The 27,937-nt window shown below is 39.0% G+C and overlaps 2 protein-coding genes across 2 annotated transcripts in view; both read left to right on the forward strand.

Moving 5' to 3' along the window:
* The window catches only part of LOC123668793 (protein Jumonji), a 37,280-nt gene extending 16,425 nt beyond the window's left edge, over window positions 1–20,855 (forward strand). Inside the window, exons 14-19 of the mRNA XM_045602486.1 lie at window positions 2,000–2,197; window positions 2,383–2,549; window positions 3,019–3,310; window positions 13,826–13,999; window positions 15,816–15,914; window positions 19,389–20,855. Of these exons, the coding sequence (XP_045458442.1) occupies window positions 2,000–2,197; window positions 2,383–2,549; window positions 3,019–3,310; window positions 13,826–13,999; window positions 15,816–15,914; window positions 19,389–19,574 (1,116 nt within the window). The 3' untranslated portion in view covers window positions 19,575–20,855. The remainder of the gene's footprint in view (window positions 1–1,999; window positions 2,198–2,382; window positions 2,550–3,018; window positions 3,311–13,825; window positions 14,000–15,815; window positions 15,915–19,388) is intronic.
* A 1,646-nt stretch (window positions 20,856–22,501) lies between these two features.
* On the forward strand, window positions 22,502–24,262 carry LOC123668794 (piggyBac transposable element-derived protein 4-like). The gene has a single exon (XM_045602487.1). The coding sequence runs from the start codon at window positions 22,502–22,504 to the stop codon at window positions 24,260–24,262; it is 1,761 nt and encodes a 586-aa protein (XP_045458443.1).
* Window positions 24,263–27,937: the final 3,675 nt, after the last annotated feature.

A 27,937-nucleotide genomic window follows, 5' to 3' on the forward strand; every position in this document is an offset into this window, starting at 1 on the left:
ACCGCTTTGATATAATGGTGCATGTACCGCGTCGGCGGCGCCTAAACACTGACGGTCGCGGGTTCAATTCCCGCTTGGAGTGGATATTTATGTTTATACAAATATTTATTTTCAGTCTAGTTGTTAATCCTTGTGGTTCTCCCAACCTAGCCTCGGAGAACACGCTAGGCTGTCAGTCCCGGTTGTTATTACGTGCACCTGATAGCGAACTTTATTCATAGTATGTCGACGCGTTAGCGCAGCGGTCACAGCACTGGCTGTTGCGCTGGCGTTAGTGGGTTCAATCTCCGCGCAGGACAGACATTTCTATTGGCCATATAAGATGTTTGTCATGATCTGGGTGTTTGTGCTTGTGTATTGTGTATGTTTCCGGACCCCCGACACAAGAGAAAAAGCATCCTTGTTAGGTCTACCCATCACTAAAAATTGTAAAATAAAATAATTGTTAACAAAAAAAAACCGACTTCTAACAGGAAACTAAAAAGTGAAAAATAAACTTACTTAGTACAAAGTAATTCGTATTTTGATTTAGTTAATCAGAAATGATTAAATAAATATTTTATAATATTGAAGAAGTTTCCTGTTTGAAGTCGGTTTTTTTTTGTTAAAAATTATTTTATTTTAAATTTACATTCATCATTATCATCATTGTTCCGTTTGCAGAGTTATAAAATAAATAAATTTCTAAAATAGAAGCAGCCTATGTTACTCCTTATTGCATAAGATATATCCCAGTGAAAGTACCGTCAAAATCGGTCCACCCGTTTCAGAGATTAGCCGGAACATACCGACAGACAGACAGACAAAAATTGGAAAAATGTTATTTTGGTATATGGACCGTGTATACATCCGTATGCATTTAGTAAAAAGCAGTATTTTAATATAACTAAAGGACACTCCAATTTTATTTATTTGTATAGATTGTTTACGTAAAATATGTTATGTTTATATTATTATAATGTTAAAACTATAATAATATAACTTAAAATTGTATGTGATTTTGAATTATAAAAATAAGCGTATTATTATCTATTATATTTTATTGTATAGTACGACGAACGAGTAGTAGATACCCTGACGACTTAAGACATCGTCATAAACAGAGTAGAGGAGAGGTTCCGTGAATAGTAGGTAGTTAGTCACAGTTACCAAGTTCGACTTTAAACTTACAACTAAATTTACTAATCAATGCCAGTAAAATTAAAAATTAATACTTTCAAGTCTATATGTGATAGCTTGTTATTAGCTTTTTTTTTATTCATATTCTGTATGAGGTATAGTTATAATAAGCTGTAAGCTATCCAAATAAAATAAAATAAAATAAAATAAATAAAAGTACCAAGATTAGTTACGTCGGTACAAAATCGAGCAGATAGCGGTATCAATGTGTGCGTACGCGTAATGTTATTGTGGAGCGATTTAAATACCTAAACTTGAGCGAGTGAAAAATGTGATAGCGTCCTTAACCGTAGCGTAGCGTATATATATATCTAATATCTAAAATTCTCGTGTCACAGTTTTCGTCGCCATACTCCTCCGAAACGGCTTGACCGATTTTGATGAAATTTTTTGTGCTTATCCATTATCTATGAGAATCGGCCAACATCTATTTTTCATCCCCCTAAATGTTAGGGGTAGTCCACCCCTAAATTTTTTATTTTATTTTTTAGACAAAATTTTTAATTTCTATTTTTTATGATACAACATTAAAAAATACATACAACCCTAAATTTTCAACCCTCTACCATCAACCCCTATTTTTAAATAACGTTTAGCGGCACGACAACGTTTGCCGGGTCAGCTAGTATGTATGTATATATATATATATATATATATATATATATATATATATATATATATATGATATAATTGAAGTTGGTTATTTTTCATTTGCTAGACAAGTGACAATAGTGGCCAATTATCTTTTATAACTGTATAAATGAGACTAGATGCTTTTATAAATAAAATTACTATAACAACAATATATTTACTTATTTAGATAGCTACCACCGCTCGGAAAATATTTTTCCCATCAACGCCTTCGACGTCCGAAATTGAATCTCAGTACTGGAAACTTGTTCTCTTGGGCAATGAGCATGTGTGCGTTAACACTGCTTCAATAGACACGGGTGTTGAGGGCTACGGCTTTAGTAAGAACAAGAATGAACAATATGGCAAACACCCTTGGAATTTAAAGGTTCTTATAGATTTATTAATTTAACAATTTAATATCCATGTTTTTTATTATAATGTTGTTATATGTATTATGAAATAAAAATCTACATAATATAATGAAATTGTGGATTCGTTAAATATGTAGTCCTGCTGTAATATGATACTTATGAAAAAAATTGCCTTCTGACTCTGACTGATAATTTACAGATGTTAAGCCAGAACAGTGGCAATGTGTTGCGTTCTCTCGGGCCTGTGCTGGGTGTGACGGTACCAACGCTGCACGTGGGTATGATTTATTCGACTAGCTGTTGGCACCGCGACCCACACGGCCTGCCCTGGATTGAATACATGCATACAGGCCCGGAGAAGATTTGGTGAGTATTATAAGCCTCAGGGAGGCTAATGTAAGATAAGGGTGATCGGTACCTACTTACACTAGAAAGTTTCCTTCAATTCATTCTTTCTTTTAAATCAATAATAATCATTACCTATGTATATATTAAACGATACTCAGATATCAGTTAGGCGTTACATGGAAGTTGCTTATCTTAGGAAATGATGAACATTTCTAAATTACTTGACCAACCTACGCAGGCAAGACAACATAACAAATAGGCATATTAAATTGCCTAGATTAGAACAGATTTTATTATTACTTAAATTCAAGGCCAGTTCTGTTGTGAATTTGTAAACTATTTGTTTCTAGTATTTGCTCAATGTTTAGTTTATATAATAATGTCTAACGCTCACCAAACAAGCAAATTTTAAACATTAAAAAAGATTCTTCAAACGCGGCTTAAATTATTGTTATCTCGCGTTTATAAGACTCATGTTCCATTTTAGGTACGGCATACCAGATTCTGAAAGTAACAAATTCCGTCGTGCAGTCGAGAGCCTATGCCCAACTGCTTGTCAGAACAAATCCATATGGCTCCCATCTGATATTGCTATGATACCACCAACATTGCTTCTAGAGAGAAATGTCTCTATGTCACGAGTGGTTCAGAAGCCCGGCGAATATATCATTGTATTCCCTAAAGCATACTCTTGTTCTATATGTACGGGATACACTGTCTCAGAGAGTGTTTATTTCGCAACCAACTCGTGGGTTAAAAGTGTTAACTATGTTTTTCAAGTAAGTCAATTTTATATATATATATTATGAATATGTACGATTTTTATTTTTGTGTTACCCACACATTAGGAATTTTAAACATTTTTGAATATCATATCAAAAATTGACCGCTTCAGCGGGATTCGAACCCGCGTCTCCGACTGACCGTGTCGGACACGGTCAGTCGGAGACGCGGGTTCGAATCCCGCTGGAGCGGTCAATTTTTGATATTATATTAAAAAATGTATATATTATGAATTTAAAATAAATGTAAAAAAATATATGATTGATATATATGTGATATACGTGTTTCTTTCACTCTCATGCTATAGCATAATTGAAGTCTAAACGCATTATGCCTTCCTAAAACGCAATATTGTGTGGCGACATATATTGCGCGAAATACCAACGACTACAAACTACGTAATTAGAGAAAACTGACGTATGCTAAATCGCGCTATCAAAGTTTTCAAAGTGATTAAGCATATATAGAAGATCCCGACAAAAACCGTCGGGGCGTTAGCCCGCCAGACATAACACCCGTCTGGTTGGAGGATCCTCCCTTTTCTTCACACTACCAAAATTGTTTGAAAACGGTACCATTACAATAAAAGGCAACAGTTTTATAATTTGCTAACAATCTCATGGGAATGTCAGAATTAAATGTAGCCAGTTTTCTGCAACTGCAGCCATTACGTGTGAAAAATCTTTGATCGCCTTTTTCGTACATACTACTTGGACGGCCAGATCTTTTTCAGCCACAACATAGGAGGTTTCATTGTACTAATTAATAGCCCGGTACACAAACATTTGTCTAATACCAAGCGTATGGAGAGTTTTAAACATTGTATTTGGCTCTATACCTTCTTTTGTGTAGTTCAATCACAGAGATCCGGTTCTCTTTATCACCCCACTCCATTTTAATATCACGACATATTTTTCAATGTAATTGCGTGAAATTGTATACAAGAAGTAGATGTAGAAGATATACATATAATAACATGATATTTCTTAAAACATTTTTTGAATCTCATATCAAAAATTGACCGCTCCACCGTGTCGGCGCTCTAGTCAATTAAGCTATGGAACGATGTACTCGCTAGATCGAAATTCTTGTTATGATAACGTTTATATTCGGTTTAAGCGAACCGTGGCGCTGTCTGTAGTGAGCTCTTTACAGAAACCCGTAACTATTCAAAGTTTCATATTTTTTTTAATTTTTTATTTAAATTTTAACATCCATAGGCTCTTGAGTGCCCATGCCTTTTTTTATTTAAATTTTAATTTTCAAGTATTGAGGCGTATTATTTTCAACATTGCATTCGAATTACGAACTAAAGCTTATTTTCTCTATTTCGATGGTGAGTCCAAAACTGACCGTGAGAGATATATATAATTATATAATAATAATAATTAGAATAATTATTAGAATTAAATTAAATAACAATAACTAGAATAATCACTTACGACTATGGTTTTTTTTTTTTCTTTTTCTACATGCTCCATTAATTTTATAATGCACTACATGCTTTATAATTTACATTGTGTGACTTACATTGTTAATTTACCGCATTGTCGACGGCCACTCTCATTTTTCTAAACCAGCGCCCGCCGCCAGTTTCGCGAGCACATCCTCAATAACATTCGCATCCCTATTATGGATCGCCATTTTGAGGCACCGCCCTTCTGACGAAGTGGCCAATTGCGTCGTCCTTGTCGTCGGTGTAATAGACACAGGTGTTAGTGTGTCTAGTCACCGCAACCACCGCATGCGAGACACTATCATGGATTCGAAGCCTCTCCGCCCTCGTCTGGATAACAATGACGTTTTCACTCGTCTGTCCTTGCGCCTCATGAATGGTCAGGATTCTCGACCCCTCCCCAGCTCCGTATCCCCGACCTATCAACGCCTTCTTCTCCTCTTGCGTGAAAGTCAGGTACAGGGTCCGGTCCTGTTCTGCTGGTATTCGTGAGTCGGTGAATCCTTTTATGCGCAACGAGTGGATGATCGGGCTCGAGCTGTAGATCCCGTCGTACACCTCACTGATGGCGAAAGCAACGTCTTTTGGGTTTCGATGCGTGCAGGACAGCTCGCATGAGATACCTACTGTCAGGTAAGGTCTGCTGTACCGCATCTCGAACAGGTTTTCCCTGTCGATGTACGGCAGCTGGTTTACGTCTCCGATGAGGACCACCTCTTCTGCTGCCGATAGCCGGGCAGCCATGACTATGGCTCCGAAATGGTTCATAAGGGCTTCGTCTACCGTTAATCGGCTTATCTTAACGCCCTCACGAAAACCATTTGCCAGTATGGACGCCATTGTGCGCACCTTCGTTTTGGCCTTATTGCCATAGCGGTGCGCCAGCTTCTCTTTAAGGTCTTTCGCTGCCTCGATCGTGGTTGTGACTACGACTTCGCCGTCCTCATCGAAGTTCCCGACTATGTGAGTTGTCTTGCCGCATCCGGGTACCCCGTTTGTCCATCTCAGTTGCGGTAGCCTCCAAGCCCCGAAAGCGCCTTCGGCGTCCAGGTCACTCATGGTGGCTTTAGGCATCCCGAGCACCCTATCACCCAGCATCACTCTCGTGCACTTGGCCACCACCACCAACGGGTCCCCTTTCGGTGTGTGAAAGGTCTGAATCTCGTCGTTCTGTCCCTCGTCCTCGACTGCGTCCACGAAGCCTGACGTGATGTTGTATGCAGCCATATATCTTCCCGACATGTTGCCCTTGAGGACTTGCCGGGTGTCGTTATTATAAATGGCTGCTTCGGCTTCTTCGAGTTCCACCTCCAGTAACTTTTCATGGTTGTACTGGTAGGTCTGCATGATTTTCTTGCATATGGCCAGGCTTACCTCGCGGTTAGCATTTGTTATGGCCAGGAACTCGATCAGCGCATTTTCCGCATGCTGTAGTGGTGTGGATGCTGGTCGAAGTCTGGGTGGTGTTACTTGCCCCATGTCGGCCCTCGTTCGAGTGGCTGATAGTGCTTGAGAGTACCTCGGACTTTCGTCCTTGGTAAATCTGCTTATTGCTTTCATTTGCAGCTCATTCGTTTCCGCCAATTTTGGGGAAAGGTGGGACAGTCGTTTACCTCTTGGGGGAGATGGTAGCCTGGACGAACTTTACTATCGCCATCAGTCGGGGCTTCGCCTTTTGAGTATTATCTTCGGGGTCGCGTCGTCCCTCCATTTTCTTTTTTGCCTCAGCCTTTTGTTGCAGTCGCTCCGAGCCACTGAGAGCAGTCTCCTCGAGAGTCGACCATACGAGGGTGAAAGTGGTTGTGATCTGGGCTTTAAGTAGCCCAGATCCTCCCCCCTGTCCTCATAGGCTATGATTTGGTGGTGTCTTGACGCTAGTAGGCAGCCGTATCTGTCCGATACGCCACCTCTATCGTAACCAACTCTCATAGAGTCCACGCTGATTTTTCCAGGGACACCCCCGGAGGATTCACCCAGCTGTTGCAGCCACGAGCTGGCCTGCGCAAAGGCTGACTTCTCCCCCCACTCGAATAGCACTATCGCTTTATTGTGCAATTGCACCAGACGGCAGGTAGAGTCGTCCCCGTATTTTTGCGCAAGCGTATCGATCTTTGATTTTTTAACGCTTGTTTTTTCTGTGCTACCTTTTAACAGCAGGGCGAGCCCCGGGGAAACCACCAGTCGATCTCGCCCCTCGAAGCGACGAAACTTACTCCCAATCTCTCCGCTTCATTGTCCATGAAGAGGGCTATGCATTTGGTGCTTATGCCCACTTCTCCGCTACGGTTGCCTTCTCCAAGTAGGGACTCTATCGTCTTGCTCGGAGCAGGTGATTCCGGAGGTGCGTTTTGATCGGCCCTCCTCTGTATAATCTTCAGCAGTGGAGACCGGATGGTCTGGGTGATGTGGCCCAGCAGCGTTCGGGGTTGTGGGCACTGAATGGCAGGCACGGTAGTCGACCGATCTGTTTGTTGTGTTTGTGTATGTGTAATTGTATTTGTATTTGCGGTGACTGTGTGTGTGTGGTCTGTGGTACGGATGTCACAGCTAGAGGTAGAGCGGTTGAGCCGTTTCTTTTGGCAGCCCTTGATGCGGCGCTTCTTGCGAATGCGAGGAAGACAGCCCTTTCGGCATCATTCTCCATGATGGTGTGGAGCGAAGATTGCTCTAGTCCCTTCTGGAGTTTTATTTCCAAATCCAGTCTCACTGTATGTTACACCTGACTTGCTGCTGCTGATTATGGTAGATAAAAGATTTAAAAATAAATGTTAAAATATAAATATATTTGCTAATATTTAATCGCTAGGAATGAGCTCACGAACGCGATGTACGGTGATGATATGTGAACGTGAACTGATGTATTCAGCTAATGAATCGTGCAACTAACGTAAACTGCTGATCGGGCGATATGTATGTGCGGCTGAACCGTACACTCACTTTGCTAAATCTCGGGCATTCCAATATGATATGTAGAATCGTCTCCTCGCAATCCGGATCGCAAATACACGAAGGACCGTCTCGGAGGTGGAATCTGTGAAGATACGCCGCAAATCCTCCGTGGCCGGTCAGAATCTGTGTGTCGTTAGGTGTTAGCGCCGATTTCCTTACCAGTTTGCAAGCGGTCTTTGCATCTGGTAGGAATATTTTCGTAACCGATCCAGTTTCCGAAGAATTGTATCTATCCTGCCACAATCTGACGGTCTCTTCCCGTATCAGCCGTCTGACGTACGATATAGGTACTTTATCGTAGTCAGGGGCTGTTTTCTTAGTAAGGGCCGCCTTTTTGGCCAATTCATCCGCTCTTTCATTGCCCGGTGTTCCCACGTGAGCCTTCAACCAAAAGAACCGCACTGTCCTATTTTCCTCATGGATCTGCCTGATGCAACTCTTCATCTCAATGGCCAGAGGGTGAGTTGCCGAAGGACTCCTAAGTAGATCGAGTGACGATCTAGAGTCGCTCAAGATGTTAATAGAGCCCTCCTTCGAATTTCTTGCCATGTCCGCAGCTCGAAAGAGTGCGTACATCTCCGATTGGAAGACGGTATTGTGCGGTTCTAGCCGGAATGTGGAGTATCTGAGTTCCCTACTTTTGTCCCACCCGGTTAGGGCAGCTCCTACTCTGCCCTCGATTTTGCTACCGTCAGTGTAGATGAGTGAGCCGACGATGTGGTGTTTTTCCATGTCTTCGGGATTCAGACTCTCCAAGCGCTCGTACTCGGTTATCATGAGTAGAGATGGATGGGGATTTTGCATCGGGCCCACCTTGCGCTCCAGCTCTCTACCTGGCGGAAGAAAGTCCTCGCAGTGGCCTTTCTTGGTCTTGAAAAGTATGGCCGCTTCTCGGATCCGAAGGTCAAGGGGGAGTAAGCCTGATAGGATGAGTGCCGATGTTAGAGACACCGTTCTATACGCTTTGCAGATCTTCTGCGCAAAGCCTCTCTGCAGTGAGTCTAGTTGTTTTCTAATGGACAACTTCTGTGCTGCTGTAGACCACGTGCTTGCTGCATACAGGACGATGGGCTCTATCATCGCCACGTATATGGTCCGTACTATCTCTCCGTTTAGACCCCAAGACACCTTTGCCGCGCGCGCTAAATGTTTATATATGTTCGCCGCTTTCTTACACACAGCGGACGCGTGCGCATTAAATGTGAGCTTAGAGTCCAAAATGAGCCCCAGCAGTTTTATTTCTTCTACAAGCCTCAGGCGAGTGCCGGACATATGGACTATGGGGATGTCATATTTGAGCTTCTTGGTCATGACCATCGCATTGGTTTTATGTGGTGCGAAGCTCAATTTATTGCGTTTACCCCAGTCTTGTACGGCAGCTAGGGTGGATTCGGCCGAGGCTTGCAGGTTGCTGGTTTTCTGGCTCGAGAAAACGAGGACCACATCATCCGCAAAGGCTTGGCAGTACACTCCCATACCGTGTACCTCCCTAAGGAGCGAGTCTAGGATAATATTCCAGAAAGTCGGTCCACCTATGGATCCCTGGACACAACTCTCGCAGGTTGCTCTGGCATAGTTTACTATGACCCTTCGGTCCTTTAGATATGAAACGACCATGGCATAGAGGTTCTTCGGGCAATGTTTCTCTATCAGCTGTTTTTTTAGAGCTGGCCACCATGCATTGTCGAAAGCACCCTCTATATCGAGCGATACCAGAAGTACTATCTTTTTTAGTTTAATTTCCCTCCTGATATGCCCAACTAGATCGTAGAGGGCTTTCTCCGTTCCCCTTTGTGGCATGAATCCATACTGGCCATGGTGCAGCGTAGGGAAGAGCCTCTACTGAAGCCTGCCTATTAACAGCTTCTCGAGTGTCTTTCCGAGGATCGACAGGAGTCCAATAGGTCTGTAGGACTTCGGTTGGGTGTAATCTTCTTTAGCTGGTTTGCGGAGAATGCATACGTGAGCGACCTTCTACTGTTTTGGGAAGTGGGCCAGCGATAGGCATTTGTTTGCCAACGCTAAGAACACCTCTTTGTCGCATTTTATTGCCGCTGCACATATGGCTGATGTCAAGTCATCCGGGCCTGGAGCTTTTTTCGGATTTTGGCTCATCAGAACCTGTTCCAGCTCGGCCGTCGTAAAAGGTGGGTCTTCATCCGAGAGATCTTGTAATTCCGCAGGGGTTCTGTGCTCGACGGCGACCCGGACCTGTCTGTGATAGTCGGTTTCGGTTGTTACAGAGTCCTCAGGGTAGAATGTGTTCGCGAAGAGTTCAGCCGACTGTTCCGGTGACAGTGTTTTGCCAGCTTCGCTTCTCAGAAACATGTCTTCCTGCCTGCGAGAGGTCTTCCTGATCACTCTGTAAATACCGTCCCATACATTCTCACGGTCTTGTGCCGTGCAGAACTCCTTCCAACTTTGGGTGGCTGCTTCGCTTGCCGCCAACTTGTACTTTTCCCTGGCCAGTATGTATTCCTCAACAACGTATGCCCTTCGGCTGGGTGCAGCATTTCTTACGCGACGTTTTGCTCTTAGCTGTTCCCTTTTCAGGGAATCCAGTTTAGCCGACCACCAGGGTGGTCGGCGTTCGCCCTTTCGCGGCTTTATCCTCGGAATAGTTTTTTCACACGTACGGTGGATGATAGAAACGTACTTGTTAATCATCTCCTCCAACTCCTCCTCGCTCGAGACAAGGGAGACGCCACTCAGAGTCACATTTTCCTCTGCAAGGTCAGACCTCAAGATAGTGGTGAATTCTGTCCATCTCGCCTTTTTGGTATTGTATCTGCGCGTCGAAATTTGCTCCAATGGTTTTATGGGCCCTCCGGTGCGTAGCCTAAAGGTTATGGCGTTGTGATCAAATGTGATCAGATTTCGTTCCACTCTCCAGTTTTCCATTCTCGCGAGAAGTGACTGACTGGTTAGAGTCACGTCCACGCAGCTCGAGTAAAGCTTGCCTCCTCTAAACGTCTCGAACGTGGGTATATCCCCAATGTTGTGTATGTGGAAGTCCATTTCGGTGATAAAGCCGTGGAATTGTGCTCCTCGGTGATTTTTGGAGCTGCTGCCCCACCAGTGGCTCCAGGCATTGACGTCGCCGGCCACTATAAGATGGTGTGTGGGAATATTGGCGGTTGCCGCTCTCATCTGGGATAAGTAAGTTTCCATATCTTGGTCCCCTTCGAAGTAGACGGACAGTAACCCCAGCTCGAGCTGACCGGCCTTTACGAAGACAGCAGCTACATTTTCAGTGACTATCTGGGGGTCGTGAATGACTTCCACACAGTCACCGAAGACAATAATCGCTGCCTTTACTGGTTTTTGACGGCCCAGGGTGCACTGAATGATGTTTGCGCCGGGGCGTTGTCTCATTTCGCCCACTCTACCGATGTACGGTTCTTGAACTAGGGCAAAAGAGATTCCTCTTTTTGAGGCCGCCTGAAACAGTTCGTCCGTGGCCAGCTTCGAGCGCTGCAGATTTACCTGTGTGAAGTGTAAACCGCAGCCCGTTTTGTGCGTCTCCTCGTTTGGGACCGCCACTTTGGCCTTCTGGTCGCCCTTAGCAATATTGGACCCTCGACCTGCTTATATTGTCCCACTTTAGTCTTTCCTGGCACTCTGCGCTATACGCCGTGTGCGCCCGGTCAGAGCCGATTTTTTTGGCCCTGGTGCAGTTCACACACTTCGGCGGCTCGTTTCTGGCTTTTGAGGGACAGTCTCTTCCCGTGTGCTCGCCTCCACAGTGATTGCATGCATCCTTTTCCTTACAGAGTGCCTTGGTGTGGCCGTAGCCTAGGCACTTCATGCATTGAACGAGTGGGGACTGGTCCTCAACCGAGCATCGTCCGAAGCCCACGTAGATTTTACCAATCTGTGTAAACCTTTTTCCAGACCTCTGGAGATAGCTCTAAGACTGGGTGGCACTCGTGCGGGTTTCGGGCGCGTTTTCTGTATTTCACCTTCATTTTGAGCGACGACTTGTCTACACCTTCGAGAATATGACCATTTTGGGCCTTTATGTGGTCCAATATCTCTTCGTTGGAGTAGCAAGTCAGCACTCCCCGCACGCATACCAGAAGGTCCTGATTTGACGGCTCCCGGACTGTCAGTTCTGTATTCGTTTGGATCTGACCCTTGATCTTTGCCATGTCCTCCTTTGTCGCGCACCTCACGACCACCTTCTGGTCTCTCGCTTTCCGGACCCTTTCCATTCTCACCCCAGACTGTTTGAGGTCCAGCGTGGCTTTCATTTTCATCAGCACATTGTCACTGGTCTCTTTCGGGTTTCGGGACGAGATGATGAGGGTGTGGTTGGGCTGGTGAATATTGTCCGGCTTTGGTATGGCGGAAACCTGAGCGAATGTGCGTGAACCGTTTTTGGGGGTTAGTTTCGTCACCCCCTCTTTGATCGAGTTGAGGGTTTGTTTAACCTCCTGGACTGCTATTTCAGTATGGAGTGACTGTTTCATTGGAGAGGCAGTGGTCTTGTTTGCCTCTCTCCATGTGCGCAACTCAGAAGTCATAATCTCGATCCTCTCTGATATAGTTTCGAGTTCCGGGGTCAGATCCTTGTTTGTGTGGTGTGTTTGTTGTTGTTGTAGTGTTACATTATATTGTGTTAGCTGTTGTGTTAACAATTCTAATCTTTTTTCCAAACCCGCTGTGTCTAGGGTTTTGACCTCGTCGCCTTGGATCCCTGGTATATTTTCAATTCTTTCTGTCAGGTAGGACTTCGTTTCCTCTATTTTCCCAGACATTTGCTCCATCCAGGTTGATAGGGATCCGATCCTTTGTCCTACCGACTTAATTGTTTCAGTTATTAGTTTATCGGTTTCCGTTGTAGCCCGATAGGATCCGCTAGACGAGAGGCCTTTTGTCAGCTCGTTCAGTTTAGCTTCCAAAACCGACTGTAGCTCCCTTAGCTCCCTCTTTTATACGTCTGAAAGGCTCTACCGTCTCATATCCTAACCATGAACGGACGGCTTGAGTCTCCTTTAGCGTTTCCATAACATTTGTTTGGACGGTGTGCAGCCCAGACAGCAGCGCCTGCTTAACGCTATGGAGCTCTTTGTTATGAGCTCTTTCCACGTTCATGAGCTCTTCAAGTTGATCTTCAAGCAAAGTTTCATATTACAATGCAAATCTTTGACAGGAGACGACACCATGCTATTTTTAATATCTACGATTTTTTATTTTTGTGTTACCCCACACATTAGGAATTCTAAACATTTTTTGAATATCATATCAAAAATTGACCGCTCCAGCGGGGTTCGAACCCGCGTCTCCGACTGACCGTGTCGGCGCTCAAGCCAATTAATGTATGTAAAACCACTTAGGTAGTCCACTAGATGTGGTTCAACTAAATAAAGTTCGTGATATCTATCTATCTTTTTATATAAATAAAAATGAATGATGCTAAGCGCATAACTCGAGAATAGCTCAACCTATTCGGCTAATTTTTATTTTTACTATGAACTTTTGACAACAAATATACTATAATATCTCGTTAAATATTGATCCAAAGGAATAGTGTATAGAACCTTTTTTTGTAAAAAAAATTATATAGATTACTTGAGTACAAGAATTTTTTTGCTATGAGCCACCGTTTACGAGTTGTTTAAGAAAAACTAAAAAAAGGGGACTTTACAACCCCTCCCCCCCCCTACCCATTAGCTTCACCCTCATCCATCAGTACTTTAAGTATGTTGCATCAGACACCAATCCCTACAACTATGCCAGAAATAGCTTTTACACGAATTATTTCCCCTATTTTTCCTTCATTGAGTGGGCTATTATGCCTTAGATACATTATTGATTAAAGTTAATAAATTATCTTACATCTTTTATATAAATTGAAAATATCGGCAACTAAGTAGTTGTGTCTTGTCAAATCCCCTAGTTTACAGCACTGGCTAGTGGCTGGTTGCGGGTTCGATCCTCGCTCACGGCATACATTTGTATAGGCCGAACAAGTGTTTTGTGTGGTCTGGGCGTTTGTGCTTGTGTATTGTGTGTGTTTCTGGACTCCCGCCGCAGGAATAAATCCTAGTGGGGGTCGTTGAGTTTGAGGCGCTTAATATTTATTTTATTGGTGTCTGTTAAGGAACTACGTCAAAGCTGCGAGCCGACAATGTTTTCCCTGGAGCAGCTGTTGATTTCGGTGGCTCGCGACCCGAACGCATCACTCACCATGCTGCAGTTGGTACACGAGAGTTTCTCCGCTATACTCTCCGAGGAAATAGAGAATCGTCGCCAGCTCGAGGGACACGGACTCAAGGTATATCATGTACTAATAGCAACGGTCGTCCATTAATTATTTGACGTTTTTAGCAACATTTTAACGCAGTAAAAGGCAAACCGCCCGCACATACGCCCCGCGATTTACAGGGTCTGAGGAATTTTTGTATGAAAATGTATTTTTAACCGACTTCAAACTTTACTCAATTCGACCGTGTATATATATATATATATATATATATATATATATATATATATACACGGTCACATATATATATATATATATAATGTATGTTCGGGGATAACTCCGTCGTTTATGATCCGATTTTGATAATTCTTTTTTTGTTGGAAAGGGGATATCTCTAGTTTGGTACCATGATAAGGAATCCAGGATCTGATGATGGGATACTAGAGAAATCGAGGGAAACTCGAAAATCCGCATAGCTTTTTACTGGGTCTGGTTAATCGAAAGCCGATGTTTATCATGTGGGTCACATTTAAATTTCATCGAGATCTGATTACAACTTTTGGAGTAATCTTTGATAATGCGTATTTACTTGACTATTTTTTCGTCCACCTACGTTCTATTATTTGTCGATATAATTGAAGTCGGTTTTTCTTCGTTTGCCTGCAAACACAATTATACTAAAATGATTGTGGAATACATCATAAATATAATTCACAGACAAAGATTAAGTTACCATAAATAAATCTCATTAATTAAATTAATCGTATATATGTAGTTAATAATAAAATTAATCTTATATAGTTATTGGCACCGATATTGAATTCTGACCTCTTCTTGCGTAGAAAAATTTTGGGTATCTTTGTAATCAGATTGTCGTACAATGATTAGTCTGTTGCATTTCGTGTCAAAATTTCGTGGTTCCTTTCCCTTGCTACGGAAGTGCTAAACCTTTGGTACTATGAGTACCTCTATCAAAAATGATATACTTTGTGGGAGTTTGCTACTTAAAGAGCGATATAAGGTGTGCGGTGTTAAAAAATATTACAAGTGCATCGTGTGAAATAACGCTGAGCTATGAAGCTGAGAATGGTGCTTTACAGCCTTTTCTAACACGTTTTTTATTAGCTTTACCTGTGTGTTTGTATGTTTGTAACAGACTCTTTTGGACTTCATTACTTCAAACGTTCAGATTTCATTTACACTTAGTATACTTATCGAGGCTACTGTACTGTGTGGCTACGGTACTAAAGAATATAGCCACCCCTCTCTTCCCGTGAGTGTCGTAAGAGGCGACTAAGGGATAACATAGTTCCGCTACCACCTTGGAACTTAAAAAGCCGACCGGTGGTGGGATAACCACCCAACTGCTTGGCTTTGAAATACACAGGCCGAAGAGGGGCAGCAGCGTCTTCGGTGCGACAAAGCCAGCCCTGCGGTCACCAACCCGCCTGCTCAGCGTGGTGACTATGGGCAAAACACGAGTTCACGTTATTTTTGGCGTAAACTTGTAGAGGCCTATGTCCAGCAGAGGACTGTATAGGCTGTAATGATGATTCTTCTCGAGGACTGATGACATTGCGCTAATTTGATATGATTTTCTACATTTTAGTTTGGTTTATTTATAAAAGTGTGTTTTTTTTTACTAAGTATTATTTAGCTTCTCGTGTAAGATACTGTACCGATTCGAACAGTAAGCGTCAACTTATGTTTAGGTTTTAGAGTTTTGTTATTTTACTTAATTAGAATATGATTAAATATATTATAATTTTTAAATGCAATCAATATCTATGCCAATACCTATAACTGACATAAAAGAGCGCTGTTAGTAAAAAAAGGAAATAATTTAGTAAACTAGTTTACTAACTTTAACGGTTTTTTTTTTCCAAAGCCCTTCATTATCCAGTCCGAGAAACGTAGCGCAGCTGGTGCTTGGAACGTCCACGAGAACGAATGTGAAGTTTGCCGATCAACTCTTTACTTGTCTCGGGTAAGCTTCCTGTTGTCTTTTTATTTATTTAATCACGGTAAACCATCTTAAGACCTGCTTTTCATAAAAATTACATTCTATTAGGCCAAAATTTTCGTTATATTCGATTTTTACTTGCTAAATATATATTTAGAAACAATATAGATTACGTATATTCCGATTTTTTTTTTTTTTTGGAACAGTCTTATTTGGTAAACAAACCCCTGTCAATCGTAATTCACGTTTTCTTCCGCATTTATCACTCACTTTCACAACACATTAGATTACGGACATTTGTAAAACTCCATTTATTATTTATTTCACTAAAAACAAATATCAGTTTATCATTTTAAACACATAAAAACTACTAAAATACGAATTCCGAGAGTACAGGTGACTACTATTTTTGAATATGATATTTCAATATGTTTTTTTAAAAGGCAAATAGGGATGTGGTCATAATATTTTTAGAGGTGAATGAGAATAAGTGAATGAACAGCATGAGCGATAAAATAGGCCATGTTCTTTACCTATGTTTTAAATTTTCACGAATTATAATTTGTTTTTATTATTTTTTTTTATGTTGAGCGCAAAAAAAATGCTTACAAAATATTGCAAATGTCAATCTTTTATGGTAAAGTGTTCATTGTAAAGGGTTTTATTTTTAACCGACTTCAAAAAAAAGAGGAGGAGGTTCTCAATTCGACTGTATTTTTTTTTAATGTATGTTATATCAGAACTTTTGACCGGGTGGATCGATTTCGACAAATTTTGTTTTAATCGAAAGGTGGTGTGCGTCAATCGGTCCCATTTAAATTTATTTGAGATCTAACAATTACTTTTCGAGTTATATCTAATAATGCGTTTTTACTTGACGCTTTTTTCGTCGACCTACATTGTATTATACCACATAACTTTTTATTGGATATACCGATTTTGATAATTCTTTTTTTAAACATTTTTGAATATCATATTAAAAATTGACCGCTCCAGTGGGGTTCGAACCCGCGTCTCCGACTGACCGTGTCGAACCGTGGCGCCGTCTATAGTGAGTTCGCTTAAACCGAAAATTAAAATCATCATATCAAAAATTTCGATCTAGCGGGTACATCGTTCCATAGCTTAATTGGCTAGAGCGCCGACACGGTCAGTCGGAGACGCGGGTTCGAACCCCGCTGGAGCGGTCAATTTTTGATATGATATTCAAAAATGTTTAGAATTCTTTTTTTGTTGGAAAGGGGATATCTCTAGTTTGGTACCATGATAAGGAAACCAGGGTCTGATGATGGGATCCCAGAGAAATCGAGGGAAACTCTCGAAAATCCGCAATAACTTTTAAAGCTGATGTTTATCATGTGGTCACATATAAATTTTATCGAGATCTGATAACTACTTTTTGAATAATCTTTGATAACGCGTAGTTACTTGACAATTTTTTCGTCGATCTACGTTGTATTACTCTTCGATGTAATTGAAGTCGGTTTTTTTTTTTTTTCGTTTCTGAATATCAATTTCACCTTGAATATTTTAAACGCTATCCCATATAATGTTAAAGTATACCACATAGCAATGGCATAAAAGTTTACTGTAGTTCACAGGAAAAATTTTTGAGACTAGGATGAGACTTAGGATTATCCAATGAGAGCTTCGTGGAGAACAATGTTATTAGTCCTTTTTTTAGATGATAGAGAGAGTGTGTCGCCGGCGCAAGGTTTTTTATTCATAGTAAATACAAATAATGTGACAATAATATTAATAGGGTCGATTTTTTTTCGAGACACAGGCCGCCCCTATTGTGTTGTAAATTTTATTTGTGACGTCTTTTTTACCGTTCATTTTACATAAACGAAATATAAATTTGTTGTCTTTTATAAAGATACTTGATTTATATACAGGGTGACTGGTGAATTACTATCAATATTTGAGGACGTGTTATTTGAGGATCATATATGATGAAAAAAAATTACATATAAAATAAATATTCATAAACTTCTAAGTAAAGTTAACCAACAGTTATCTCGCTAATTACGCGTCGTCTGGACGCCCTAGCTGCGCAGTCGTCACAAAGCAAGTGTGTAGGTATAGGTACATTAAGTTATCGCGCGGTCGTTTACCTACGTCCAAACACCGCCAAGTGTTAACAGGGTAGCAGGCTACTTTTGATCTACCAGTATGATCCAATCCCCCTTCATACTTTAATTTTGGCTTAGGACAGGCAAAAATACCAAGATAAGAATAGGCCGACCCCCTTCCCCTTGATAATTAGATAAATATTATTTTATTACGTAAGAATCTAAACGAAAAAATGAATACACGTTTGGTTTGTTTCAATGTTTATTTTTATTTGTACTTTAGGTAGGTACTAATAATTTTTATTTTTTGGTAGTAATAAACTGGTTTTAATTATGATCTTTACCGACATAAGATTTTCAGTCCAGAGGCTTAACAAAAAATAAAATAAAAAACTACATATTCAACTACAATATTAAAATTTATCAACGAAATAACGAATGTTGTTTACGAAAGCAAGTGACAACTAGTCGCCACTCGCGCGGTTGCCCGCGATTTTTCAAGGTATTTTCACTTTGCGCATTTTTGTAATTTGACCCCCTCTCCCCCTAAATCGTCTTACGTAATAAATGAACCACACTTATTGTCTTTTACACGATATAACACGAACGGGTCACTTTTAAATACTCTGCATTTGTGTATTGATAAGCCATACCTAATTACTTATGACAGGTCACATTCACACGAGACATATTAGGTATACGCGTAAGATCGATCACTAGGCGCGCGCGCGGGAAGATGGACGTACTCAGACGTACAAACCTTATGGCGGCGCTCGCCCAACCGACCTAGTGACCTACTAATCGAATTTAGGGGGGAATTAGAATTGGCGGGGGTTGCGGCGGGCGGCGGCAAGCGGCACAGTACAAGGCCAAGGCCGCACGCGCCGCCATTATGGCTGAAAATTAATGTGTCTATATTTCATTTATTTAAATTGAAATGTGTGGGAATTTTGTCAAAAATTAAGTACCTATTTTTTTTACATAATTCGAATGAGAATCATGTACCGAGTATCCTCTGTAAATATTGATAGTAATTCACCAGTCACTCTGTATATTCGTAACTCTGTACCTCTACTAATTCTTAGCAAAAATATTCAATATATTATCAGATTTTGCAATAATTTTAGCAATATGGTAATCGTTAAATATTTGTACATAAAATAAATTTTACTTTCGCTTATGGCTTATTAATATTGTTCATTCATTTGCTCTTTGTGTCACTTTACTAAGCTTACAATATTACTCTATTGTCTGTGGTCGGAAGTTCGCCGTATTTGTTTACTAAATAACACTTTTTCAAAAAAATTGAATATATATACTATTAATTATATACTTGTATGACTGTCGTATTCAAATGTATGAGTATTGTCCCTTAACATTCTTTTATTTTTATAAAAATAAGTATTTTCTAAAATATTTTCAGGTAAAAGGAGTGTTTCGCAAGAAGTATTCCGTTTGTTTACGACACGCGTTACAAGTCCTCGACACGAAGAATAAGAAGATAGAAAGATGTGAGACAGAGACGTTTGAACTAGAATATTTCTTTTCAAACACGGAGTTGGAGGAAGTTATATCATCAGTAATAGAACGTTTAACAAAAACTACTTAAGATGTTACCGTGTGGTAATTTTTTAATTTAATTAAAGCAGGATGAGCAATGGCTTCAGAAAATTGCAAATTATAATGATGATTAACTACGGTTTGTCAAGGAGAAAATGAAGAGGACATCTTAATAAGACTTTTTAAATGTTAGCCTTAAATAAGTGATATAATAATTCGAAAATTTACGATAAATTAATATAAAAACCCATTGGTTTAAGTGACCCAGCAACATAGTATACCTGATACTTTTACCTTATGGTGATTTTTTAATTTAATTAAAGCAGGTTTCATAAAATTGCAAATTATAATGATGATTAACTCCGATTTGTCAAGGAGAAAATGAAGAAGATAGATTAAAAGACTGTTTATAATGTTAGCCAAAAACAAGTGATATAATTAATCAAATATTTACGATAAAATGTAAAAACTAATTAGTTTAAGTGAACCAACAACATAGTATAGTTGTTAATTTTACCGTATGGTGATTTTTTAATTTAATTAAAGCAGGGTGAGCAGTAATTTCATAAAATTGTAAATTATAATGATGATTAATTCCAGTTTGTCAAGGAGAAAATGAAGAGGATAGATTAAGACTTTGTAAATATTAGTCAAAAATAAGTGATATAATTAATTAAAAATTTATGTAAAAATACAAAAACTAATTGGTTCAAGTGACCCAGCAAAACATAGTTATAGTTGGTACTTTTACCGTATGATAATTTTTTTTTAATTTAATTAAATCAGAATGAGCAGTGATTTTAGAAAATTGCAAATTATGATGATGATTAACTCCGGTTTGTCAAGGAGAAAATGAAGAGGATAGGTCAAGACTTTTTAAATGTTAGCCAAAAATAAGTGATATAATAATTCGAAAATTTATGATAAAATATAAAAACCAATTGGTTTAAGGTACCCAGCAACATAGTATAGTTGGTACTTTTACCGTATGGTAATTTTTTAATTTAATTCAAGCAGGATGAGCAGTAATTTCAGAAAATTACAAATTATAATGATGATTAATTCCAGTTTGTCAAGGAGAAAATGAAGAAGAAAGGTTAATTAAGACTGTTTTTACATGTCAGCCAAAAATAAGAGATATAATTAACGAATATTTACTATAAAATATAAAAACTAATTGGTTTAAGTGAACCAAAAGTGTTTATGAATCGCGTTTAACGCATACTTTCTCAATTTAATTACTGTGTGATGTAAAACTTAATTGATTACAGGTATATGTTTAAGTGGACCATTAATTAAATATGAATTATTAAAGCTTTTGTCCACGACATCTGAATGTTTTCTTTAGCTTGTTTCCTTTAGTTTTGATGACAAATACTTTATCGGCCTAAACAGCTTTTCAAGTACTGCATTGTACGTGACCATTTTCTATTATTTAGAATGGGTATAGTAAGCTATCCGTACAAAATGCTGTCGTTAATTTTATGTAGCCCTATTAAAGAAGAATAATTTGACAATACATCATTGTGTTATATACCTTGGCCTTAAAGGGATTTCAATAAGTTTTAATAAATTCGCAGCGTTTACAGTAAAATCTCCCAGGCGGCTTTTTTCGGGGGACTTTCTTTCCTTTTTCTTGGGGGGGGGGGGGATAAAATCTCTGCTAAAGGATGAAATTCAAGAAAAATCCTTATGAACATATTTCTTTTATTGTAGAAAAGTTATTTTTATTATTATTAAGCCTTTATTGCCAACACTATATACATGATTTATCATTTCATACTTTAAATTAGACATGCAAATTAGAATTTATAGCTTTAAAAGTAGAATATAAAAGTTCATTATTAACATTATTGAATTACTATTATATATACTCAATATCATTATATATATAATTTAAATTGTAATTTTAATTGATTTATATTATTAGGTAAATATGTCGGGCGACGCGTCGGCGTGTCTTTGCGACACGAAGGCCTCCTCCAGCTTTCTCCATTCTGCTCTTGTTTCAGCTTTTCTGTGCCACATTGGAACCGCATGCTTTTTTAAGTCATCAGACCAACGTTTTCTTTGTCTTCCTCGTTTTCTTTTTGTTTGATATCTAGGGGTCCATTCTGTTATATCTCTCGTCCATTTATTTCTATTCCCTCTCATCATGTGGCCTACCCACCTCCGTTTGAGTTTTCTAGTTTTAAAATCTTCAATCTTCAATTTTGGTAATTTGTCTTAGATCTCCGGCTCTCTTTCTATCCTTTTTTGTGTAACCCAGTATACTCCTCTCCATGGCTCTTTGGCATGTAATCAGTTTTTGGTTTTGTTCTTGTGTGTTTGCCCAGGTCTGACACCCATAGGTAAGGATTGGTAATATGCATGTCTTGTATACTTTCCTTTTCATTGCTATATTATATTGATTGCCTTTTAGCACTTCTTTGAGGGACCAAAATCTCTTCCAGGCATTGGCTACCCGTCTGTCAATCTCTGAATCCATTTGGTTGTTAACACGTTAACTGCCATAGTAAAATTTTGAATTGATTTTTGTTGTTTTTTTTTTATTTTTGTTTTTTGATTGTATGTTCAAGTAAATCACATTATATGACTATTTTAATTGGTTTCCGGTGATTATAATGTAAAATAAAGCAAAAAAATAAAATGACTGGCATATGTGCCTGACGAGGCCCAAACGAAACAAAACATAGCCATTGGGCCATGTCAAGCATTTTGTCAAGCACCGTCCGCCGGCCGCCAATTTATTTGCGCGGGAAATCACTCGGTGCGGCGTTCGGCCATTTGAACAAAAGTACCTACGCGTGTCGTAGTTCATTCCTTGCAGGTTGCAACCAGTCCGGCGCGAGCCATGCGATGTACCTACAGTGTTTATTTATTAGTCGCTTCGAATTAGCTGCGGAAGTAAGTGCGCGCATCCATTGCTTTTTTTTGTGTTTTTGGAGATTTTGTGTGACGATAGCTATTGTAATCATGTCCATTATTGATAATACGTGTGATTTTGAATTATCGTTGGTAGATCTGCAAGCAATTGACGAACTAGAAAAACAACTGACTCAAAGAGATTCCCCGCTGTTAGAAATTCCATGTTGTAGTGAAAATTGTGACGATACAGAAGTAATTTTTCATAGTCGAGGAAACAGGAAGAGGCGGTATGTGATAGAAAGTGGTGACGAAGAAGAAAACCCAGAACAGCAGGTTAGCACAAGGCTTGAGACCGATTTATGGTATGAACCAGCGGGTAAGCAAAGAAGAATTATACCTTTCACAGAGTGCCCTGGTTTGAAACCTTATAGTTTGAGAAATACGATGGCAAAATCCAAACCAGAGGATTTCTATTGTTTGTTAGTTCCGGATAGTGTGTTTCATGATATAGCTATGGAAACCAACCGATTTGCTGCTCAGACAATTACTAAACTTAGTTCAAAAAATCAACTAAAACGAGAATCGCGACTGCTTAGTTGGACTGATACAAACCAAGACGAGATCAAAAGGTTTTTTGGTTTGATTTTATATATGGGCTTAGTTAGATTGCCTAAGCTAGCAGATTATTGGTCAACAGACCCCCTGATTTGCCAATCTTTCCCGCGTTCGGTTATGTCTCGTAACAGGTTTGAAATTTTGTTACGAATGGTACATTTTTCTAACAACGATAACCAAAGATACGGCGACCGTCTGTTCAAAATACGTGAATTGGTAAATACTTTGAATCTCAACTTTGAAACATATTACTATCCTCATGAAAATCTCTGTATTGATGAGTCTCTGGTACCATTTCGGGGTCGCATTATATTCCGACAATATATCAAATTGAAGAGGCACAAATATGGAATTAAAGTTTTTAAATTATGTACTAATCCAGGATACACTAACAGAATTCAAATATATGCGGGAAAGAGAGGTGAGACTGAAACTACAACCCCAACCAATGTTGTGATGTCACTTATGGAAGGATATCTTCAAAAAGGTCATACATTATATACCGATAACTGGTATACCAGTACTGATCTTGGACGGAAATTGTTGGACAAAGAAACGCATCTTGTGGGCACTTTACGTAAAAATAGAAAATATTTGCCTAAAGATGTTATAAACGGAAAGATAAAAAAAGGAGAGTTTAGAGCTAAAGAAAATGAAGATGGCATTACCTGTATGAAATGGAAGGATAAAAGGGATGTTTATTTACTATCTACGAAACATTCTATTGGATTTACAAGGACTTACAAAAGAGACAAAGAAATGATAAAACCAAAAATTGTAGTCGATTATAACAAAGCAAAATCTTCTGTAGACCTATCTGATCAGATGATCGCATACTCAACACCACTGAGAAAAACTGTAAAATGGTACAGAAAACTTGCTGTTGAACTGTTGTTGAACACTGCATTACTCAATTCTTACATAATTTATAAAGAAACCACAAAGTCAAAAATAGGGATAGTAGAATATAGGAAAAAGTTGTGCAAATATCTAACAGGATCGGGTAAAGAAAACAGTAATCCTGACATGCCATTGACAAGAAATAGGAGGCAAAAGCATGAGCTAAAAAAGAAAGAAGGACCTGTTAAAAAAACTAGAAAGTACTGTTCGCGGTGTTATAAAGTAAATGTTCAAACAATAGACAGAAATTATGCTAGAAAGAAGACTAAGCAAGTGAATACTTATTGCCCACAATGCCCTAATGAACCACATTTTTGCCTATCTTGTTTCAACGAGGAACATAAAACAATGTAACTTTTCCTTGGCCTCTGCGACTGATTATTGCATTTCATTACTCTAAATTGCATTTTTTTTTAATAATTTTCTAAGCTGTGTAAGCCCAAAATATGATTATTTCTTACAATAAAAAGTTTTTATAGTTTCATTGTGTCGCATTTTATTTTTCCCAATTAAAACCTAAATAAATCCAGTTCTAAATATAAAAGCGTTAGGCCAAGTTGAACATACTTTTTCCAGGGCCTTGTCAGTCAATTCCAATAGAAAATAACACTGTTAACGTGCTAGACGGCACACTGCCGTCTTTTGAATTTGATGCTTCGACGTCAGTCACCGGTGGCTGACGTGGCCTGAACAAATAGTGACTCTGTCAGGCACCGGTGACTGACATGGCAGTTAACGTGTTAAAAGCGATAAGTTGGCCTAAGTATACATAAGAATTCACGTATTCTATTTCTTCTTCATCTACTGAGATACTTATTTGGGACCTGTTTGTTATTATCTTTGTCTTTGTATTGTTTATTGTTAGTCCCACCTTTTTACTTTCACATGATAAATCTTGAAGCATGTTTTTAAGGCTTTCTGGGTTATCTGTTATAAGTATTATGTCATCTGCAAATCTTAAATGATTTAAATATGTTCCATTTATGTTAATCCCTATGTTGTCCCATTCCATCTTCCTTATGACTTCTTCTAGCAGGGATGAAAAAAGTTTCGGAGAGAGTGGGTCTCCCTGCCTCACTCCCCTGTGTATTGAAAAAATTTCCCCCTCTGTCTCTAGTTTGATTCGTGCTTTGCTACTGGAATACACATTTTTTTATTATCCTTATATATTTATTTTGAGTAATCTTTGATAACGCGTAGTTGCTTGACTATTTTTTCGTTGATCTACATTGTATTACTTGTCGATGTAATTGAAGTCGGTTTTTTTTTCGTTTGCGAGCAAACACAATTATTATTCCCAGAATAACTTTTTATGTTTTGTTCACTGGTTTATATACTATATTATTGACTATTTTGGTGGGTTTCGTGTTGCGACTGCGATTGTAGAAAAGTATTAAGTACACCGGCACACAAAAAAAAATGAAGTGGAATGTGCATTTGACCGGACCTACTTACGGGTACGTATTTTGGTCCGCTGAATCCGGATTTGAGGTCAGTTTGACCTGTACACCCTCAGAATTTCGAGAAAACTTAAAAAACTGGTATTGTGAATTTCAAGTTTTCCTGTTTCTTGTTTTTTTCCCACCGGGTTAACATCATGTTACATCGACTACAAATCGTATGTGGAACCCACGTTGAATCCAAATTAGTAATTTGGAGACCAAAACATTCTTCATAAATTTGTTTGATCTTATCAGATAACGATCTTCGATTCCTTTCCAAATTGAATTCGCCACAAATGTAACAAAATGAATCAGGATTTTTATTACACAGATGAGAATTACTTCTTGTAATAGTATACTCTCCAGTAGCCAAGTTGCCCACTTCTAAAGAGCTGCAGTCGCTTGATGACGACGCCTGCGAGCCTGCTTTCTCACTCTGACCAGACGCCGATACTGGGGTTCCGACTCCCTGCATCGTAAAGTACTTATCACTTGTACCTGCCATGACGGCACACACGCCGTTTACCCAGGGACTCTGCCAGATGGTTCTGTTGCCCACCGTCACCACGTGGAGGTGCCCTGGTTACAGGCACAAGCAATTAAGCCTTCAAAAGTCAAAAACAAAAGTGAAAAAGCAAAAAAAAAAATACTTTTTTTGGAATTTTCGAGGGTTTTGAGCGATTTTTTTGCATTTAAAGCGGCCCATGGTCTCAATAAAGTTTCGACACATATTCAGCGGATCGAAATACACAAAAATCACTCTTAGTTTAGTTCTAAAAAAATTTTTACATCATTAAAACTGTCGATTTTCATCATTTTTACGGTTTTTTTAAGTTGCCTCGAAATTCTGAGGGTGTACAGATCAAACTGACCTCAAATTCGGATTCAGCGGACCAAAATACGTACCCGTAAGTAGGTCCGGTCAAATGCACATTCCACTTCATTTTTTTTGTGTGCCGGTGGTATTAAATTTGAAGTTATCTGGATTGATTGCCTCTACCCTTGTAAGGGATGTAATAAAAAAAAATCTTAGATTTATTACGTTTCAAGTAAATTTGGCCATATGCCAGTGTTGTTTGCCATTTATATCACTACTTGCTGTGCATCGCGGTTTCACCCCCTTTTTTTTAAACAAAGGGTAAGAAAATTTTATATACCTAATAGCGTTCACTCTTCCTCGGAAAGTGGACTATCTAAAAAAAAGAATTTTTCAATTAATCAGTAGTTCTTGAGATTTTATTGATAAATTTGAATATTCTATTGAATCATTTTTTTTTTAATATTAACCTTTTGACCGCCGTTGTCACCTATACTTGACAAGGACTCGCGAGTCCTGTGCGCCAGCGACGTCTATAGGCGACAAAAAACCCGGACCACAAAAATATTAAATAAAATTATTTAAAAAATATTTTTAGTATTTTAATTCAACATTTCTAAAATAGATATCCCTGCAATATTTGAGTATAAAAAAAAGTTTTTAGAGCTATACGTACTGAAAAACATTGAAATACAAACATGCATTTTTATTCCACGTAAATGATATGTCCAAAACGCCGAAGTCGTCTATAGTTGACCACTAGAGGTATAAATAAATATTTATAATATACACACATCGTCATCTGTTTCTAAAGTAAGTAACATAATGCTTGTGTTATAGATAACAGCCGACTGGTATAGCTACATATTTTTTTGATAAACACATAAATAATACATATATAAATAAATATATATTACACCCAGACTCGGTGGGAATCGAACCCACAATCCTCAGAGCAGAAAGCAGGGTCACTACAAACTGCGCCAACGGGCTAGTCAAAATGGTATAAATGTTTTTTAAGCTATTCAAAATTGAACTCAAACGTGTTATAATTTGATATTTGAATAAAATAAAATGTAAAAAATATAAAACTATCAGCTAACACATAAATAGCAAATGAATAAAAAAATCAAATCAACTAAATCAATCAAATTGCCATAATAAATCTGATATCGCAAATCTGGCGCATCACTAGCGTTTCACCATTAATCCGTTTACTATACGCCGTTTTCAAGCATAGACGACATTGTGGTGACGTCATAAGTAAATAGTGAGCAAAGTAGTGAAATGCAACTGACCGATACCTTAGAACATCGTCGCATTTTGAAATGCGTCGCATCGATGATTTTAACCCTTTAACCGCCGTGCAATCATTCGCGTGAAGTGCCTGTAGCGCCAGCAACCTTTAGGTACAATTTTGCATGGCGTTGTAAAGTATAGTTATCGATAAACAAAGTAATGAAATAAATAAAAATTACACAATTTTAATCAAATTTCTTTATCAAGTATAGTACTGCACTTAATCTTCAAACATACGTAAATCAGTATTTATACATGCTTAATCAGTCTTGATTGTTATTTCTTCATAAAAAAATTAATACCACCGCACCACAACTTCTTGCAGAACTGTATTTTCGAGCTCCAGCTAAACCAACACGGTCTAAAAACCTTTTCCGTACAGAATTAAGTAGAACAAATATAGGTCAACGCGCGCCACTACAGAATGTGTGTCCTACACAATAGTTTATTTAATGAAATAGATATGTTCTC

This window comes from Melitaea cinxia, chromosome Z (assembly GCF_905220565.1).
Source record: "Melitaea cinxia chromosome Z, ilMelCinx1.1, whole genome shotgun sequence".
In the NCBI taxonomy this organism is placed as follows: Eukaryota; Metazoa; Arthropoda; class Insecta; order Lepidoptera; family Nymphalidae; genus Melitaea; species Melitaea cinxia.